The 18,102-nt window shown below is 38.8% G+C and overlaps 1 protein-coding gene across 1 annotated transcript; it reads left to right on the top strand.

The window, feature by feature from the left end:
- The first annotated feature begins 680 nt into the window (after positions 1-680).
- Positions 681-16,625, top strand: cplx2l (complexin 2, like). The gene is made up of 4 exons (XM_034897970.1): positions 681-920; positions 2,294-2,378; positions 13,031-13,209; positions 14,944-16,625. The coding sequence occupies exons 2-4, from the start codon at positions 2,348-2,350 to the stop codon at positions 15,133-15,135; spliced, it is 402 nt and encodes a 133-aa protein (XP_034753861.1). The 5' UTR covers positions 681-920; positions 2,294-2,347; the 3' UTR covers positions 15,136-16,625.
- The last annotated feature ends 1,477 nt before the right edge of the window (positions 16,626-18,102 follow it).

Genomic DNA, 18,102 nt, shown 5'->3' with positions numbered 1-18,102 from the left:
TTGCGCTCATCAACCTATTTTCCAGCACTAAACAGCAGACAGACACAGTTGAACATAGTGGGGCATTTATTAGCTAAAGAGCCAGATATACTCACTTAGGAGTTGGTGGAGACTAAAACCAGAGCTTAAAGGAGAGTTATTGGACTTGTGTTTGTCCGGTGGCCAGAAGCAAGACGGGTGTGTAAATGTGCAACTTTTGGCCAACATTTTGCCATAATTATATGCTGCTGTAAACTTTTATAATATGTCATTTTAACAATACATATTTTGTATATTAAGTGCAGTGTTGCATAGTGTTTTTTTCATTCATGTAGTGCCTTTTTGTGATGTCTGTTCTCTATGGAACAATGTTAATGTTCTCCAAGATACAATTCTCTTTAGACAAAGTAACCTTGAACCTTTAAGGCATTGCATGCTTGTTGAACCGAGAACTAATAGGCCTAAATTAAGAACTGTGGGGACATGAAGGCAAACGTTCTGATAGAGCGGATTGGATGCTAATCTTATGTTATCTTTGGTTGCGATTCCAAGCATCTGCACGAGTTACATTTTGATGTGCTTTTTAATATTTCTTTTCTGTTGAGATTGTGAAAATAAAATGGATTCTTCACTTGGGTGATATTACATTCATGTGCTCCCTCCCTCCCTCCCTCTCTCCTCGCCCTCTCTCCCTCTGCATGCTCTCATCTCGTCCTGCAGGACTATACACTCTTCTTCCTCCGCTGCTGCAGCCTGACTCTGACACAACCGGCATGTCTGCAAACTGAGAGCCGCACAGGAAAGACACAACCCCCCCCCTTTAAGACGCACAACTTGTGTTTTCTTTCTTCCCACTGAAGCAGAAAAGAAGGCTGGTTATAATACTGCGACGAGCCTTTTATTTTTGGAGGGAAACATACTTGGATAAGGCTCAAAACAAGGTAAACGAAACCCGAACAACCAATGACAAGGGATGTGCGTGTGTGTGGCTTTTACTGTACGGGACCGGATGGTGATAGGTTTGTGCGCGGGGTAAAAGATGCTGATTCTTCCACGATGTGAATGTAACGTATTGGCTTCTATGGGACAGTTAAGCTTGTGGGTGCAGTAATTTAACAGGGAGTATAGGCTACATACTGTACGTTACTGTAATTGTGAAGAAATGCTACACCGCACTAGGAGCTGTGAGTGAATACTGAATGGGTTCACGTGAGGGAAAACTGATGCTGCTAGGCTGCTGCAGACAGATGAAGAAGAAGGAAACCAGGAAATGATTTCGGTTCGCCCAGCTAGTGCAGATTCGACTTTGGGGCGAATGAAAATGACTCGAGGACGAAGCAGTGATAGAATAATAAGTGCAGCAAGTTTTTCAGGAGGATTTTTCCCCTGCTAGTCTGCTTTGCCGCAATGGCAAAGCGGTGCTGTAAAATGCAGCAAAACTACCCTTGGGGTTATGTCGTAAAAAAAAGACTGTGAAAAATAAGTACAAAAGGTCACCTTAAAGTCGGTCTTGAGCTAAAATGATCAAAGAGCACCTATGGTCTGTAAACTCACAACTGAGTATCTTGGACACAAAGTCCCAGCAGCAATTGTTATAGAAACATAGCAGTTTTCATGTAAGGTTATATTGAAATGACTATGATTCACTTTAAATCCCAAGACAAATACTATCGGGTCAGATGATAGGGAATAAAATGCCGTAATGCCCAATAAAACACACAAATGAGAAGTGAAAGACCTTGAAGAAGTCATTCTTTTCTTTGTCATGTAATGCCCTTGCAGTGATGTTCTCCAAGGCCCATGTACTGACATAAACCATGCCTACTTGCTCATCTCTGACCTCTGCTTTTTAAATTTTTTTTTATTCTGGGTTATTTCCATGACAGGCAGCGTAAGCATAAATCCACACAAGATGAAGTGTTGGATGTAAATTGAGAGCGCAGGTGCCTTGACGAAACTCAGGACCCAATGTTGTACTGGAGGGTAAAGCCATGTTAACCCAGTTTAAGCAAATTTTTTTGTTACTTCGAGTTGTTCACATTTTGAGGCTGTTTAAGATGTAAATTCATACTTCTCAGGAGTTAAAGTGATCTAATGTATGAGATGATGTTGTGATTACTGTAAAAGGGGAAGAGCGTCTTTGTCCTTTGCCAAACAGGGATCTCCTGCTGGAGGTCATTTCTTTCTCGCACCAAGCCTCATCATTATCACCACCATCCCCCATCCCATCAATGAAAACCAGGGGAGAAAAACTATATGTCCTAACGGTAGTATTCATGCACTTATAGCTTGTTTATTCTGTCCCTGGCTGCAGGTCTGTCCCCGATTACGTGACCACTGAAGGAAGAGAACACAGAACTGCTTCATCATGAATTTTGTAATGAAAGCTGCGATGGGAGGTGAGTGGTCTGCCTGGGTAGAGTTTGATTTAACAGCACTGCAGTGTAAAGGATTCAAAAGGTTGTTCAGCAGCAACAGTAGCAGTACTGTACTAGTACTAGCCTGGTAGTTATGGGGATACCGGACTGAGATAATCCATCCTGCACCAATCTCCTGACTTCAATGCTACTCCTTCCTCTCTTTCTTTCTTTCTTTCTTTTTTTCTTTCTTTCTGTATCTATCTTTTAAAAACCTCTCAGGGCAGGACTTGACATCTTTCTGGTCAAGTCTTTCATAACGCCAGACTGTTTGACTGTAACCATATTCTGCTGTGCATTAGCCTTTTATTAAAGTATTAATGACAATAAAGTAAATATTAAATGACATGATTACAAATATAAAAACCTGTTCATGCTTTGCATTTCGGCTATTGTAGAAACAGTGCTTGTTTTCGACCACTGATTTCCTAAAGGCTTATCAAGTCTCTGTGAACGAGTTAAGGAATGCTGCAGAAAAATGGGACAATAGCTGCAGGAGTAGGTCTAGTCAGATACTAATGATGTATCTGTCAAGTGAAACATGTCCAAAATCTAACCGGTAGTCTTATTCTCAGCTTGATCTTCATACATTTTTAGGTTTACTCAGTTATCTCAATTATAGTTGAGATTTTTATGTGACTAATAACTAGGCATTCTGTGCTCGTCAAGCCATCTTTTCAGGCCAGAGGAAAAAAGGAAGCGCTATTTTGCCAAGAACCATGACTAACATTCTTTTCACAAGACTTTTGTCCTTTAAAGCCTTCAGGTATTATCCTTTAGAATATTATCTTAGCTATTATTTGCCCCTAATTAGTCCTCCTTATGGCCCTGTAACTCATCCTCCTTGTCAGCTAGGGCTTCAAGGGGAAAGGCAGGAAAGTGGCACCAGTTGTTGTAATGTAGCAGTCGCACACATACTAGTCAGTCATGCAGATGTTGTTGTCAATGTTACAGAAGTGTTAGGCAGTTGCAGTTGGAATGTAGAGTTGAGCCCCTGCTCCTCATTGGGATGCAGAGGATGCCGGCACTGCCTCGTTCTGCATAGCTGCCGTGCCTTGTGTCTGCGCTATGAATTCTTAAGTCAACTGCATTTGCATTGGATGCTGTTTTTTTACTCCGCAGAGGTCGGGCTGCTCTCTGCCTGCAGACTTTGGGAATAGATTTGACAGTGTGGGTGTTTGCCTGTGTGTGCGTCTGTACCCTGCTGCACAGGCCTTCTTTAGGGTATAGATTTTTCTTTTTGTGAGAAAGATAAGATACCAAGAAAGGGTGCAAAAAAGAGAAAGTTTGATAGTGTGTGGGAGTGTCTGTCTAGTAATCAATATTTATGCCTATCAGAGTGATTACTTTGCTGTCAGTGCAAGCTGACTTTGGTTCTGGTCCATGTTTACTGACAGGGACACGGTGACCTCTTTCTGCTATGTCTGCAAAAATGCTGACATTGCACTGGAATTTTGAAGCCGCCTGTGGGGTGGGGGGTGGGTGGATCAGATAATGAAATGTACAAATTAACCAGCTGATCAATAAGCCTGTAATTTTCTTTTAAATCAATTAAGCTGCATTGGGTGTGGCTGGTTTAATGGTCTAAGCTGCGAACAATTTCCCCGGTTTGATTCCGGCTGGGGATGCTTGTTTCTTTCTGACGCTTCCTTTCCACATTTCCTGTCTGGCTTCACTGTAATCTATAAAATATTGCAAAGAAATTAAGGATTAATATGGTTCCCCTGCTCTTAACTTCCAAATAGAGATACCACCATTTTTATCAGCCCCGCTAATAAACAGCATAGCTCTAAGGATGGTTGGATTGGCCCACCCACATCATTTTAACTGTCATGAAATTTATCCACAGACATTCATGTTCCCCAGAGGATGGCTCCTACTTACTTTAGAGATCCCTTGAATTTTCCACATGAGGTTGACATTTTTGGTTTTGAGTGAAATATCTTAATAACATTTGGATGGATTTCTATAAAATGTGGTACTCACCGTCATGTCTCCCTCAGGATAAATTATAATAACATTGGTTAACCCTAGATATTTCATCTAGCGCCTTAATCATGGCAACATTTCTCCAAAACTAATGACATTCCCATCAGCATTGGTGTTTATTAGCATATGTTAGCATGCTACCACACTAAACTAAGACCTAGCCAGACCTAGCTTCACTGCACTGTCATTGCTGGAGTAAGGTCTGTCTACACCATACATTCTGCAGCCTGTTCTCATGAACCATAAGTTTGAAAAGCTACGAAAAGATAAGCAATGTAATTTATATGATTTACATGTTTTTTTTTTGCTGTATGCACCACATTGACTGCTGCTGTATAAGAACATGGCTGACCGCATAGGGAGGATGTTGGGGTGGGTGGGTGGCCGTACGGTACAATGGAGAATATTCCAGCAGCAATTTTTCTCTGCAAGGTTATCACCTGGTCTTCCAGAGGCACAACCAAAACCATGGCATTTTCACGCCACGTCTCTGTTTTTCTCTGTGTTTAACGTTACACTCACTAGCTCATTGCAGACAATTAACCATGTTTGGAAATTAAATGTTTTTTTTTTAAAGTTTATAATTAACAAATTGCCTAGTGGACAAAAGCATTTGGCTCAAAGCAGTGCCGTGCATATAAAGCCTCAGGGAATCGTCAGTGTGGCTCTAGATTCTAAAGCTTAAACATGTGTGAACATGTCTGCTTAATGTAGACACGTGATGTATTATGAACAGTACTGCGGGTGTGTCTCCTGTCTTGTGAAAAAACGATTTTGAAAATGAACCTCTTCCAACAACTTTATTGGAATTATTTGTACAACCTTCTGGAGGGATTCGATCCTGAATAAATCAAACCATGTTTTTGTCAATCTGAAAGTACGTGGATTCAGATTGTATGGTCTGTTGTCACCTTGTCCTTTTCCATCCTGTGATTGTTCTGCTTCTGTATGGATGTGGATTTGCGAGACCGTCACTGAGTGATGATGAGCGCGTGGATGAGTCTCCGTGAAGAGATGATGCTGCCAGTGCATTAACTCATCCTCCAAGGCTTCTTTGGTTGCAGATACTTGGAAGAAAACAGAGTGATGTTTAACTGCAATGATTCAGCAACTCTCAAATCCAGAGTTGCTTAGATCAGATTTTTGTTGGATGTTCTTTTCTTCAGTAGGCATGCTAGCTCCTTATTCCTGCTGCATTGCCTTGTGCAAAGTTGACAAAACAACAAGAAGTTTAATCTAAAACTTGTGAAAATGAAAGCTTTAGTCAATAATTCTTTAAAAGTTATATACCTGGCTGAGAGCTTTACCCTTTGCTGTTTCACTGTAAACTCATTAACCTAAATAGGCTACTTGATTACATGGAATTCTGGTACAAATTTGGATGGTAAAACTTGTCACTATGAACTTCTTAAATAAAGTTTATTAGGGATGTGTTCAGCTTTATAGGAGACAATAAAAGTTATGTAAATTTACACTTAATAAACAGAATATTGGACTCAATGGTGTTATTGTATACCTAAGGATCAAAAATGAAAAGCAAAGTTTAAACTTACTAGTGACCTATAAGGCTTGCTGAGCTTAAGGCTGTAGTCCACACATACCAAATGATAGAGATAACATGAGCTTTCATCGATTGTCTTCTTGCATAGCCAATTTTACAGTAGGTCAGTGGACATAGATGTGTTTTATGTCGTATTATATAGCTTGTGTGCAGACTACATGAGCCCCCCCCCCCCCCCATATCGTAAGAAATAATGGCCACCACAATGCTATCTCCATGAACAGTATAACCTTATGGACAACAGGCGCAGTAATAAAATATAATGTATGATGATATCTCACAAATGGGCAATTTGTAATAAGACCCATCCAGCCCACAAGAACAGAGGGATCCAGACTTATTACCGCTGATGCAGCTTATACCTCTCAAATGTGACCACTAAATAATTGACTTAACTTGTCGATGAAGTAATTTTAAAATTAAAATGTGCTTTAAAATTTGCTTTAAAATCCTCAGCCTATAAACAAAGGTGATTAAGAGCTGCTTAATTTTACAATTGGGATTATCAATCCAGCAGTGTTGTTATTTAGGAGCCATGAAAAAGACCCTCAAACAGCTTTTGCAACTTATCTTAAATTCTGACTTGTGCATTGATTGCTTCTGCTCCCGAGAGCTGCAGCACTGACTCTGCACTTTCCAACTCCTCAAAGCTGATGTTAGTTTGACAGAATAGGGGGCTGTTAAGGGAGGTAGACATTAGCCCTAAGGTGTGGAGTTCATCAATCTCTGAAGGCCTCAGGCAGCAGTAAAAACCTTGACTACATCAGCAGAAAAGTCACCACTACACAGCCAATAAGTGAATGGTAAGGTTTAATTCCAACAATAAGAAATATTTAACTTTCATGTCCCAATGATGTCAGTTGTGAAATGTGTGGTCTGCCAAATTGGAATCTGCTACTATAATAATAATAATAATAATAATAATGAATTTCAAGGCATAACTGTAAGTTAAATATAAGGCTCTGATTGCCTTTACCCCGATGTTTATATTTATGTACTTTGTCCAGTTTTTTGGGATATCTGTTGGACTGATTTACAGCACCAAAGATGGCACTGTTGCAATGTGAGGTGCAAACGAGTTTTTAAACAATGATGATTTTAATAGTTAACCCTTATTTTAGCGTTAACAGTTTTACAGGCTACATAAGTAACATGTACTTGACTTGAAAAAGGAGACCTTGAGATGTTCTTCCCTCACCTCGTCTCCACAAAGTACAGATAATCACATTTAGTAGCACTTAGCCAATATGATTGGCTAAGAGAATGGGGTCTTCACCGCTGACACCAGGCAGGCTGACACACACACACACACACACACACACACACACACACACACACACAAACACACACACACACACACACATTTTTTTTGTGTTACTCAAGCAAATCCAATTCAGTTCATCAAATTGACCTTGAGCTCGTCCTGCAGTCCAACTGTGTGTGTCTACACACGTGTTTGACAACATGGCCGTATCCTATAAATAATGCATTCAACCATCCAAGTCACGAATAGTGAAAGACAGGCTAAAAGAGGGCGCAAAGGCTGTTTGTATTAGAAACATGCATGTGTCTTTGCCCTTTATATAAAAGTATTTTTTAAACATGTAGAAATGTATTACACACAAGCCAAAACACGTTATGTTACTTTTTGCATCTGTTAAACACTCACATCATCTTCATCATTGTCATGAACACATGTCCTTAACAGCAGCAGTAGTGGTGAATCCCAACCTTTAATTGTGAGAACAGGGATGCACCATTGCTCCCACCCGGTTAGTCATTTTGATTACAGCTGGTTGCATATTATTTTTAACACCTGGTATTCAAATTTTGTTGTTTGTCATTTCTGTTTCAAATCCAACACAAAACTTTCCACCACAACCTTAATGGAGCTGCAGTATGCAGATGATAATGCTTTGTCTATAATAATAATAATGTTTTTTACTGTTTATTGATCCCCAGTGGGAAAATTTGAATTATCCGGTCACAACAAGAACAGTAGTAGGTTTGGATTCAAATCCTTTGAAATCCCTTATCAAATGTAATTAGGTTTCTTAAATGTGTAAACACATAATTGTAACGTACTCTTAAAACTCAGAGATTCAGTTTTGTTGAAAATTAAATCCGGCACAACAAAGACACTTTCACTTAAGAAAAAAAACATATTTATCCAACCGTGGCTCAAGAGGGTGAGCTTTCATTTGTCAACTTAAGTCCCGGTGCAAAATAAAGCTGTCTCACTTTGTCCTGCCCGATTCATTGTGCAAAGCTGCTGGACCTTAGGGAAATTTAAACAGACCCAAAGCCATATTTGAGCACACACACATAAATGCAGATTCCTTTACATGTTAAGGGGAAGAATAAAAAGAGAAACTGGATCTGTGAATTCTCAGATTATCACAATTGAATTCATATCATGCCGCTAAGTCAGAATCTTATTATCCTGGAGTCACAGTCTCAATAATCATGTACAATATGTGATGTTTTAGGCCTATTAGAAGACATCCATTTACAATGTAAGCAATGGCATATAAAGAGCCTGTTTTCAAGTTTCTCAGCGTGCTCTCTAGTAACGTGTCTGGTCCAGGTAGCTTTGCGTAAAAAATGGTTGTCATTCACAAGGCTACTTTTACTTTTATACTTTAAGTAAATTTCCGAGCCTGTACTTTGTTACTTTTACTTTAGTAAAGAGGTTAAATCAGTACTTCTACTTTAACCATAGTATTTTTTAACACAAATATCTGTACTTCTATTTAATTACGGGAAGTGGGTACTTTTGCCATCTCTCATAACTGCCACCAAAAATACATAGCGAAATAACAGTGAGCACGCTTTCTCTGCCTTACCGATTTGTCACCCTTCCACATTTCTTCTGTTGTTTAATGAGCTGTGTTGAGAAAATGATGTCTGTCCTAAAGGCCAAACCTAGATCTTTGCACTTATCCGCTTTCCCACCACACTTTGGATTTAGAGAGGGGATTTGCCTTGAGGACCTGGAGTGGGAAAAGCGTAGATAAGTGCTGTTATCTGATGCTGTCAAAAGTTTATGCACTGGGAGAGTTAGCTATTTTTAGTCCTTCTTCCCTCATGACTTTGGATTTAACAAAGATTTAGCAAAGAAATTTCCGAAGGAAAGGATTTGAGAGATGACACCTTTTTATCTAAGCAGTGTCCATGTATTGAGAAACGAATCACGTTATAACTTTACTCAAACGGCAAAGTTGGATGGAGATTGTTGCGCTGGGAAAACGTCTTAAAAAGCTGAATCTGGCAGGGAAGAAAAAACTCCTTAACACAAGGATCAGCTGATTTACTTTTTTGGAGATGATCAGTATGTTTGACAGGTATTATCATGTAGTTTTCTTGTGTGGGATAAGCAATGATACAGACCTCTGAGTCATCACCAAAACATCCCATTTTATTTAGTCTGTAAGTCAAATTCCATACAAATATATGTATCAACTGGATTTTTATAGGCGCTATGGTAGAATTGAATTTCTCTACAATGCCTCTTTGTCTTTGCTGATGTTTACTCATCTAATATAAGGTGCATTATACAAAGATGGGGAAAAGAGTCTTGAGGCTGAACAGTCAGCATTCCATTACTGGCTTTTATTAGCGTATATATTATATATATTGGACATCATGTATTGAATGTCCATCCAACGACTACTACAACCTTTTGGCGTATGCAGGGATGAAGTAGCAGAGACACTTTTATCAAAAACATACACTCGATACAGCTTATGTGATGCCTGAGAGCTTAATAGAATTATTCTGGTTTGAAAGGGCACTGCAGTATCTCTAAATGAGCTCACAAAGCATGAGCCAGGATCATAGCTCAATATAACTCAGGGCTTTGTCTCTCAGGAGAGGATCCCTTTTTTTGAGCAAAGATGATTTGAATGTGCTAAAACAATTTTGTGAAACAAGACCAGGTTTGTTTTCGTTTGGCACAGTTATAGCTAGAAGGGGTACTGGAGGTTTTTTTGGGGCTGTACATGAGAAGGGAATCTTTTGACAATGAGGCTTATCTGGTTGTGAGTCATTGCTCCTCTTACGGAATTCAATAGCGGTGTTTACATGGACTGTATTGAAGGTACTTAGGTACCCAGATCATAAACTGATCCTGATCCTTTTAGCAGTCAGATAAGCTTTTCCACTGGCTCTGTGAGATCTGGATACATCTGGGATATTTTGAGATATGTTGACATTTCTGAGGATAGATGCATGTAAACATTAAATGTAATTTTAATAAGTTTGTTCACTCTCATTGTTTTGCTGACGGAATCACAAGTCAAAGGAAGAAGGTAAATCAACGAATGTAATTTCTCAGTTGCAAACATTGCTTCTTAATTGGTCCAATTTAAATCCCTGCTGCAGTGTTTGCGTATATCAGCAGCTGACAGGAAATAAACTTGGATCCAAGCTGTTTCCTAGCAACGCAATTAAGATGAAACAGTCTCTATAAATTATGTGTATGTATGACGAGAAGTTCAGGGGAACACTTTAACTGTGATATCTTGTATTATAAATCGTGAAAAGTCACACCAGATAGTATACATGGCCATACACATACTGTAATCTGCACATTCAAGGTCTAGGTAGGTCTAGCAATGAGAGACTAAGCAATGCCTTATTTTGGATTTACACCTGAATTTCTGCCTCACCTGTCTCTTTCACTTAAATCCAAGTGGTTCATTCATGTGACTGATCTAATGTTTTATTTAATTATTTGTTCAGTTTCCATCTTTGGTGCCAAGCCCTCATTGCTGACGTTTGTTCCGTAACTCCCAGAGAACATGCATTAAACAATGTGGTCTGTACAGTGGTGTAAACAGCACTGATTGTTGATACATTTCAAGTCTCTGCAGCTATGACTATCATGCTGCCCCAGTTCTTTGGTTGGTGTCCATATGGATTGTGCATGTTATATTCAAGTCCAACTGAAATGTCTCACAATGGTGCCCGCAATTTTATGCATTAATCCAATAATACCATTAGTCCTCAGTCTATGTAGATCAATCAAATATCTTCCTTTACAACTATATATTTTCATTAATGTAGATTACATTTTAACCAAATTTCCAGAAAGTTGTCAAAAGAAAAGAAAAGTTAATGCACGTTTCCGTCTACTACCATTATGCTATCTTAGGAGTTGGTTCATTCGTTCATATGTTTATTTTAGGAGCTTTCTCAGAGAGCTCCTAAAAATAAACATCTTTCACTTTTCATAGCCTGCAGGTTGCCTGATGTTTTTATTTCTTTTTCTACCCTCCCCTTTTACCCGTCATTGGTCTTGCACTCATCCCTTTCTACTTTATCCTCTCCTCTGTCTCTCCTGTCTTTTATCCCTCCACATTTCGCTGCACATTGTTTTCTTTATGCTGATGAGTCAAAACGAATGACCCCGGGGGCAGCTGCAGACTGAAGGAGTATTCTGTCTTCTTTCTCTCCTCAATTGCCCTTTGCCTGCCTCTCAACCTTTTCCTCTTCCTCCTCCTTCTTCTGACTTAACTTTCCCTTTATCTCTTGTCTTTTTTCATCACTCTTCCCCCCCTACCTTCCCTCCTCTCTTTCTGGTCCCACAGAAACTGCTGGGTAATCCCACTAACTGGAACAGCTATAATTGGACTCAATCTGTCTGACATATTCTCTCCCTCTCATTATGCCCTCCTTGGTTTTCCTAAATATGTTTTGTTTTGTCACAAAATTCAGCAGTATACTGACTCCCTTTCTCCCTTTATCTTTTTTCTTTTTTCCCCTCCTCCTCACTACTTTTTGGCTCTTGTATTTGTCCACATCAGTTAGACCTTTGGCTTTTCTCCTCGTCTTTTTCTTTTCTGTTGATGCATGCTGACAGCGGATTCTTGTTTGCAAAGCTCAGCATTTTTATGCTTTGGTATTGCGAGACATTATTTTATGGGATGAACTCCTACAGCAACAGTAAGAAGGCTTGCGTAAGACATATTCCAGGACTTGTGCCTTGATGTGTAATGTAATAGGCAAAGCTCATATTCCTGCTGTTTATTTTCTCACATCTCTTTTCTTCTAGTTAGGGAACCATCGGGACTGTAGCTACCATCGGGGCCACCAAGGTCATGTCTTTAGTATTGCTTGTGGAGATTTAGAAGGTATAATGATTAAAGAATTAAATTATAGTCTAAATAAAAATCTCTTTATTTCAGTTTAATTTCTCACCACATGTAATTTGTGTGTTATTGGAATAAGAATTATATTCATTGCAGAGAGAAAGAACATTTGAAAGAGCATTTTAGATCTTTTTTGGAAATAAAATAGCCAGAAAACATATTTTAACTAAAATGAATACATAAATTGTGAAATAAAACCTGGTGGTTGCAAGTCAAAACTTTCCAGGAGGGGTGGAGTTGAGCCGCACGGGAGAATACAGACTCATAACAATCATAGTGATTAAAACTTGGCTATGGCACTAGTGGAGGGGACGCTGGCGTGTACCTAGTATGGAGTGTTTTAAATCAGTCTGTCAACAGCAGGTGAAGGCATCAACAAATGTTAAGTCCAATATTTGTATTTGAACATCCAATGTGTCAAATAAGCTCAATGTAGACATAAAGCAGGAATAATTTGGGAAAGCATCTATAAACATTATTAAGATATCTATTATAATGAACAATCAGTTATCTCTTTTATATTTCACCTAAAAAAATGGCGGCAAATGCATGGAACTGGGTTGTTGAAGTAAAAGTCAGTAGTACAATATAGCACTATAGAAAACAATATAGAACATAGTATAGGTTAATATTAGAGCAATGATACTTTTATAAACATAAAAACACAGATTTTCACTAAATCAATGTACTACGAAAGGGATAACTTGAGTTCAGCCATTAGAAATATGTGCTTGACCTGAGTTATACTGTATTTAAACTAACAGAAAGACAATAATTGTCCCTTGACATTGAAAAGGCTTCTCCGCCCTGAGAATACAGTCCTGTGGGAAACAATATACTGTATATCACAATCTCCTTGGAAAGATAGAGGCCTGTTGAAGCTGTCATTGTGTCTCATATATTTCTGTTTTTTTTTCCTCTCCCGTTTTCAGGAGGTCCTCCTGATGTGGGGAAGATGCTGGGTGGGGAGGAGAAGGAGGAGGACCCTGACGCAGACAAGAAAGAGGAGGAGCGACAGGAGGCGCTGAGGCAGCAGGAGGAGGAGAGGAAGGCCAAATACGCTAAGATGGAGGCTGAGAGGGAAAGCATGAGGCAAGGCATCCGGGATAAGGTATAATGACAATAATAGACAATGTGCTGTAATGTAATGGGTAATTGTAATAAGTTGTCAATAACCAAACAAAAGAAAGTCAGGCAGTGTCTCATAGTCAGGAAAACAGCCACCAATACAAATAATCAGTTTTCTTTACAGAAATGTGAACACCAAACTGAAGAGAGAAAAAACAGACAAGCAAAAGCAAAAATCACTGTAATAGTGTCCCAGATGTAAGACGTTTTGATGGTTTTGGATGACATCCTTTCTTTTCATGTTTAAGTAGCTTCTGAAGGCTTCTCATCTTGGCGGCATGACAGCAAAAGCCTTTTTTTGTATAACAGACCTGGGTTTGAAAAGACTTTCATCAGACTATTTTTGTTTGCATTAATGGAATTTTAAAATAGATCAGTGGAGGATCAGGAAGGAGCTGTACTCAAGGAGCCATGATTAATATGGGTAAATGAGATTTTTTTTTATGAAGTTATAAGAAATGGCTGGATCACAGAAATGCCAACTGCTATATAAATTATTGTTCACTAATTTGTTCCAATGCTTTAGGAACAATTTTAAGAACAGGATATTAAATGTACAGCATGGTATGTATTAACTCTAAAGCCATTGTCCAGGTATGTTTTTGTTTAGCATGTTTATTAATTGTAATCTGTCATAAACACAATATGCAGTAATGCCTTTGCATTGTGAATCCGCATTAGTATAATGTGTATTTTAACCTTCACAAATGTGAGCCTGTGGGGCTGCTGTGATGGTAAAGGCTGCAGTGGAACCACCTGATTGCAGAGGCAGTGTGAAAGACAGGCAATCTGTGGGTGGGGCAGGTCTGAGGGGAATACTGTGAATCAGCAGGATGAAAAGCAGCACTCTTCCCCTGACTCCTCACCTCCTCTATTCTTCTTAAATTCTCCCTGAGGAGAACAAAGAGGGAGGAACAAATCCCAAAGTGCTCGTTACCGGAAAGGTTTTTGTCAGCGTCTTCCACAGCCAGATACTACGAGTTGTGTCCATATTATAGCCAAAGTCTGTTTTTTTACATATGTTCAGGCCAGAGACAGATGACAGAGTAGATTGTGTCACATGTAGAGCTGTTTCATCCAGTTGTCTGGGAAATTGAATGAAATTATCATCAACGGTTTAGGTGGCAACAGTTTTCAAAGCAATTGTTTTGACATGCACTGTCATAGTGTGAACACTCAAAGCAGCATCCAAGACATCTACTCTGTTTGTGACTTATTCCAAAGCTTGGCTCAAAGATACAGACAGGAACAAGATAAATAGAAAGATATAGATTGGGTTTGCAGCTGCTCAAAACACAAAAACAGGAAAAGGCTCCATGGGATAGGTGAATCTCAATGTTCTGTAGGATGAAAGAGTAGAATTACATGCGCATGTCGCATTTATGACATAATGGAGTTATCATAATCACAAGTTACCAACACGCATCAACCTCTTGAGTGGCTGATTGTCCTGAAACCGCCAATATACATGACTTGGAGCATACCTTAATATGTGCCAGTTTTCCAAGCAAATACACACACACAAACACACACACACACCCTGTTTCCAAAAATATATCTAACAGCCTCAAAGAAAACACTAAGCTTAACATTTGTGTTAATGCAATGTAAAATCCTGTAATTATTGTGATTTTCCTTTAGGCCTGCCTGCATTTCTTTTACACCCTTCACACTTCCAACTTTCACATATTTCATTTCTGTGTTTGACGACCAACAGTATGGCTTGAAAAAGCGCGAGGAGGCCGAGGCTGAGGCTGCAGCTGCTGTGGAGGAAGCTGCAGAGGGCAGCTTGACTCGACCCAAGAAGTTGGTGCCGGCCGGCTGCGGTGACGAGGAGGAAGAGGAAAGCATCATGGACACAGTCATGAAATACCTGCCAGGCCCACTGCAAGATATGCTGAAGAAGTAGGCTAGCCTGCTAGCTAATGCTAACGTTATCTAGCTTAGTTCATAGACTACATTCACAAGGTTGGCTTAAATCAGGTTTTTTTCCATCCACATTACACGTGGACATTGCAAATACTTAAATGAAGATTCATCTGGTATGGTGTTTTGTTTTTTGGACAAAACTAAGTTTTATGGTGGGGGAATGAATCAGACGTGAACCAGCAGTGTGGATTGCAGCCATTAGACTAAGCTAGGCTGACCCAACGAACAGGTGAACGTTAGTTTGACTGACGTTAACGTTAGCTATGTTACACTAATGGAGCTAACAGCAAGCAGAGGGTCTCAAAAAACACAATGTTAGATGGTTTATCCTTCTAGTCTAAGACGTTTTAAACTCCCTTTTATCTCCTCTGCAGAGCTTTCGCAGCACTGAAAAATAATATACCTGTCCACCAAGCTGTTCACTCAATTTGTACATAAATAAATTCATACATTACGAGCCTCAATGTGGGCAAACAATCATAAAATAATATATGAAAGTACTATACTAATTGTGTGTCTGTCTCTAAAATAAAAAAAAAGCGTGATAACTTGATAAGCCATATTTTAAAAAGGAAATTTAAAGACTACTGTTGTGTGCTCCTTAAGCTACTGTTTTGTGTTTGACCATGTCTGAAACTTACGTAAAATCTTTTGCACACAACGTTACACATTCTCTGTCAGACCTATTGTCTGTCTCCCCTACACATACGTGTAATAACATTCATGTAGTGGTGTTTAAAATGTTTCTAAACCCCTTGTTCAGTGCGTCTCTTTTTGTCTTGCATGCCATTTGTCTAGACATGTTTGTTGTGTGAATATGTACAACCTGCCCCTTTTATCCTCTTCTGTATCATGCAAAAAATATTAAGGCAATAACTCCTAAGTTTGAGTGTGTTTTCACTACCATGTCGATATAACCGTTATTAATATCAGTAATGAAAAAAATGATATATGCATTCAGGAAATTTCATTTACAGGTTTGCAGGGTTTTCTTTTTTGTTGTCTCATTGTTTCGATGAGGAATGACCGTGTAAACGTTCATACAACAGCCAAAACCTTAAGCTTTCAGCCATAAAACCAGAACTTACAGAATATATACTATTACTATCAGGATATACTACTGGGGAGGAAATTCTGAATGAATATGTATTAAAAAAGAAGAAATGTGTATTTATAATAAGCAGTGTAAACTTTAAAGTGGACTACAAGTCTGAATGTTGCATCATTTGAAGATTTGCGAGAAAGAGACCACCTTTCAACACACACATACACACACACAACAGATGGGTATTGATTTAGTTGCACAGCAAAAACCAGAGGTGAAGTGACGCTTGATTGAGTTCTACTCATTGTTGGTTTAGATGTGAGGATGAGCCACAGTGGAATGCCATTGAGCAATAAAGGATTATCATGTATGTTTCTGCCTGAGATTAAATAAAAACGTAAAACCTTGTTCACAAACATTAAAAATGTGTCATCTTCTCTTCTTTGTGAGGTGTGGTTGGCTTCATAACGTGAGACAGGTATGGACAAAAGAGCAGGAACAATTATACAATCTATTCTCTATTCTATACTCAATAAAATGTAATTTCCCTACAGAGAGCAACAATTATAAACACTTGTAAATCATATAGACTATCTACTGACAATCTTCTTTTTCAACAGAGTGCATCAAGTCATAGAATACCATACAAAATAGTTAAGGCAGTATGATTATTGCTCAATATCTTGTTTTTTTTTCAACTGTATTTAAAAATGTATTGAAATACAGAATTTTAACTACATACATACACACACACACACACACACTTTCCTAGGATGATGCAGGCATAACTGGCCCTTCTTTGCCTATGATTTATGATGGTTTATCCTGGTATCCTTCCCCTTACCAATCTTGCCTACACCTAACCAATGAAGGCAACTAGTACTAGCCAATCAGAGGCAGTGTAGGGTGGGTTACGACTTTGCCATCCTTGGAAAAGAAAACTATTCCAGCAGATTATTTAAAGGAACCAACCTCTTTCTTTTCACTTCAGACTGATTGTTAAGACAAGCGTTTTGTACTCGGCATATTTCCACACAGTGAATGATTTGATGCAAATGATTTGTGAACAAAAGTTTGTCTGCATACTGAAATGTAAACTGAACTCTGTGAAGAGAACTAGAAGTCATTAAAAGTAAATGCGTTTTAAATTTTGATCACATTTAACAGAAGTGCAACACTACTTTTGGTCTGAAGAGGGCAATATAGAAAGAGATGGACAGTCCAACTGACTTGGTGTAGTTCTTTCATTTTGCCACAGAATGTCACTGTTGTCTATATATGGGAAAACACTGCATCGCACATGTCCAACCAAATGCACTGAAAGTTTTTAGAACAAAGAAATATTTCCGAGCTTTATTTATTTATTAAACAAAAATTCAACCAAAACAAATTGAACTATCTAATGAAACAAGTCAAGCACTAACATATCAGAAAACACTAGACAGAAGAAAAGAACTAGATGCACGACTGACAATCTTTCACATGGGACTCCAGGTCCTCTTTTGCCTTTAGCATTCAGTTACTTACTGTTTTTGGACGTGTTTACATAATTACCTTATGTTGAACAACACCCACATCACTGGCAAGAAACTAACAAAGCAGTGATATTAAATGACATGAATTGGGTTATCTAATTAAACATGTAGACATCAAGGAAACATGGATGGTACAGTAAGGTCAGATTAACCTTTGAGTCTGCAGCTTGTGGTTTACCCAATTACCTTAAGCAGAAAGATACAGACTCATTTCATCTTGAGTCAATAAAACGTAACAAGCGTGCAGACCATTTTCAGGTGATTTCTACTGGAGCCGTTTTATTTTCAGACCTATTAGCAGTGGTGTAGTCTACTGTATTGTAGTGGGTATACTGTAATGTATATTGGCCAGAATCTGCCTTTGGGG

Source organism: Etheostoma cragini, chromosome 2 (genome assembly GCF_013103735.1).
Source record: "Etheostoma cragini isolate CJK2018 chromosome 2, CSU_Ecrag_1.0, whole genome shotgun sequence".
NCBI lineage: Eukaryota > Metazoa > Chordata > Actinopteri > Perciformes > Percidae > Etheostoma > Etheostoma cragini.
This window is presented reverse-complemented; position numbering and strand designations above follow the sequence as displayed.